At 46.8% G+C, this 2,375-nt stretch overlaps 1 protein-coding gene across 1 annotated transcript; it reads right to left on the bottom strand.

The window, feature by feature from the left end:
* Positions 1–1,343: 1,343 nt before the first annotated feature.
* Positions 1,344–2,024, bottom strand: ATP6V1E2 (ATPase H+ transporting V1 subunit E2). The gene has a single exon (XM_068985747.1). The coding sequence runs from the start codon at positions 2,022–2,024 to the stop codon at positions 1,344–1,346; it is 681 nt and encodes a 226-aa protein (XP_068841848.1).
* Positions 2,025–2,375: the final 351 nt, after the last annotated feature.

Below are 2,375 nucleotides of genomic sequence, written 5' to 3'. Positions count from 1 at the left end.
CCCAGATCTATGTGTTCTGCCAAGTGTCAGGGAAGTCAAGCCACGCATCTCCCATCCCAATAAGCTGGCTGATCCAATTCACAGTAGGCAGGTGAATCCCAGGGTCATTACTTCCACATTGAGATGTGCTCAGTATCTGGTGGGTAAGAAACCCATGCTCACCAAGTTCCCTGCTGGATGTGCCATGAAGCTGCCAACCTGGGGCAGAGATGGCCACCATTATGTCTACCCCTAAGCTTCTATGAAGGATACAGACCTTCCCTGCATACACTGCACCCTAACCAGGGGCAGAGGGCACTAGTGTTCACTGGTTTCGGGAGAGAAAGGCAGGATCTTGGAGTACCAGCAAGCTGAGAAGTGGGTGGTCAAGAACCCATCCCAGAAAGATGCGTAGACTTCAAGAATTAGTACTTGCACACATGAGCCAAGGCCCAAGCCCCCAGCACGTGCATGGAAGTCCTACTGGACTTCACTTATAAAGCACACATTCAAAGATAAAAGTAAGAACTTCAAGATGGCTAGCTACCAAGCAGTAGACCCCAATTCAGTTCAGTTCAGTCACTCAGTTGTGTCTGACCCTTTGTGACACCATGGACTGCCGCACACCAGGATTGCCTGTCCATCACCAACTCCTGGAGCTTACTCAAACTCATGTCCATCGAGTCGGTGAAGCCATCCAACCATCTCATCCTCTGTTGTAGACCCCAACTGCTGGGCAATTCTGAGCATGGAGCTCTGTGTGACTGCACTCATCATATGCCCATGAAGTTGACCCTCGACACAAGAAAAAGAGTTCTGTGCAGGCATGCATGCTAAGTCGCTTCAGTCGTGTCCCCCTCTTTGCGACCCTATGGACTGCAGCCCACCAAGCTCCTCTGTCCATGGGATTCTCCAGTCAGGAATATTGGAGTGGGTTGCCAGGCCCTCCTTGAAAAAGAGGTCTAAACTTTATTAAGTAAAATAAGAACAAGAAGCAGAAACAAAAGAAGAAAAACACACTTCAAATACGTATTAAATTTAGGACACCCAGACGCATACATCAAGATTACCATTCACTCTCAGCTGAAAGATGAGCTAACGAGCAGATGTCTCTATTTCTTTCAGCCCAGACTGTAGAATTGACCAGGAGCTCTAGAATGTATAGAGAAAATGGAATTAGATTTATAAGCATTAAGTCAGGCTTTATTCCAAAGTATAATGCCTTTAGCTAGTCAGAGAGTATGTCATAAAGTTAGACTAATCCCAGGGCGGAACAGACGAGGAGATATTACCAGTTTGCTTTGCCCTAATAAGTTATATTTTTACGGCTTAAAAGTTCAACAGGAGCTTCACTTTCCAGAGGTTTATACAAAAAACTTCCTGTTGGCATTGGCTCCAAACAAGGCCTTTCGTATTTCTGGCATCTTTTGCTGAGATAAGAGATCCAGTCGACTTTCCAGAGTATTAGAAACCATTATTCTCTGATCGCTACTGTAGACCTCCACACCTCCAGTTGTGTCTGCAGCCAGTTGCACCTCTTTGTCAACTTGAACTTCCACACATCTGTGGGAGACTGAGGTGTACTGGGGGATGGCTCTTTGCACTGCAACCTCCACCAGGAGGTGGTCCTGTGGCCTGCAGCGTACAATCACCACAGGCTCCAGCAGTCGTAGCAGACCCTGGAGCACTAGTTTATCCAGCAGCCCCTGGTAAAATTTTGGGTCTGTCACAATCCGGCTAAGTCTCAGCTTTGCATCATTCAGCAACTCTGAGATGAGGTCGTTTTGGGCTCTCAGGACTTTCAGCCTTGCCTGATTCCTCATGGTAGACATCTGGATTTTCTTCTGCTGCTCTATCTGCTTCTCTTTCTTCTCATAATACTCCATAATCTTCAGTCGCTGGGTTTGCACAAGGCGTCCTTTCTCAATGTTGAATTCTTCCTCAGCCTTGGCATCTATTTCTTCGGCCTTCTCATTAGCTTCCTGCTCAATGAAAGCCATCATGTGCTTAATCTGCTTTTGCACATCGACATCACTCAGGGCCATGGCTGCTCCTGCAAAGAGAGGCAGAGGAAGAACTGGTGGACCCTCTGGTTCCTCAGACTTAGGGCAGAATTTCAGGTATGTTTCTGGAACTCCACTTTATGAGCTGCGGAGTGTATGAGGGGAGGAAGGATAGAGTTAGGGTCCAAAGGGAACGATCACAGAGACCATTTATTCACGACTCATTTCACAGATGAGGAAACTGAAGCCCAGAGAGGGAAAGCAACTTGTCCAAGGTCATACCCTGGTAGAATCAGACTCAAACTTGGGTTCCCAGAGTTCTGTTTCTACTACACTCACCACCTTTTTGTGATCAAATACTATGAGATGATCAAGACAAAAGATTTCTAGCCA

This window comes from Capricornis sumatraensis, chromosome 1 (genome assembly GCF_032405125.1).
Source record: "Capricornis sumatraensis isolate serow.1 chromosome 1, serow.2, whole genome shotgun sequence".
NCBI classification, from domain to species: domain Eukaryota; kingdom Metazoa; phylum Chordata; class Mammalia; order Artiodactyla; family Bovidae; genus Capricornis; species Capricornis sumatraensis.
Note: the sequence above shows the minus strand (reverse complement) of the source record. Positions and strands in the feature narration are given on the sequence as shown.

Excerpts from the sequence above, each read along its gene's own strand:
- ATP6V1E2 (XM_068985747.1), bottom strand. The coding sequence starts at position 2,024 with ATGGCCCTGAGTGATGTCGATGTGCAAAAGCAGATTAAGCACATGATG.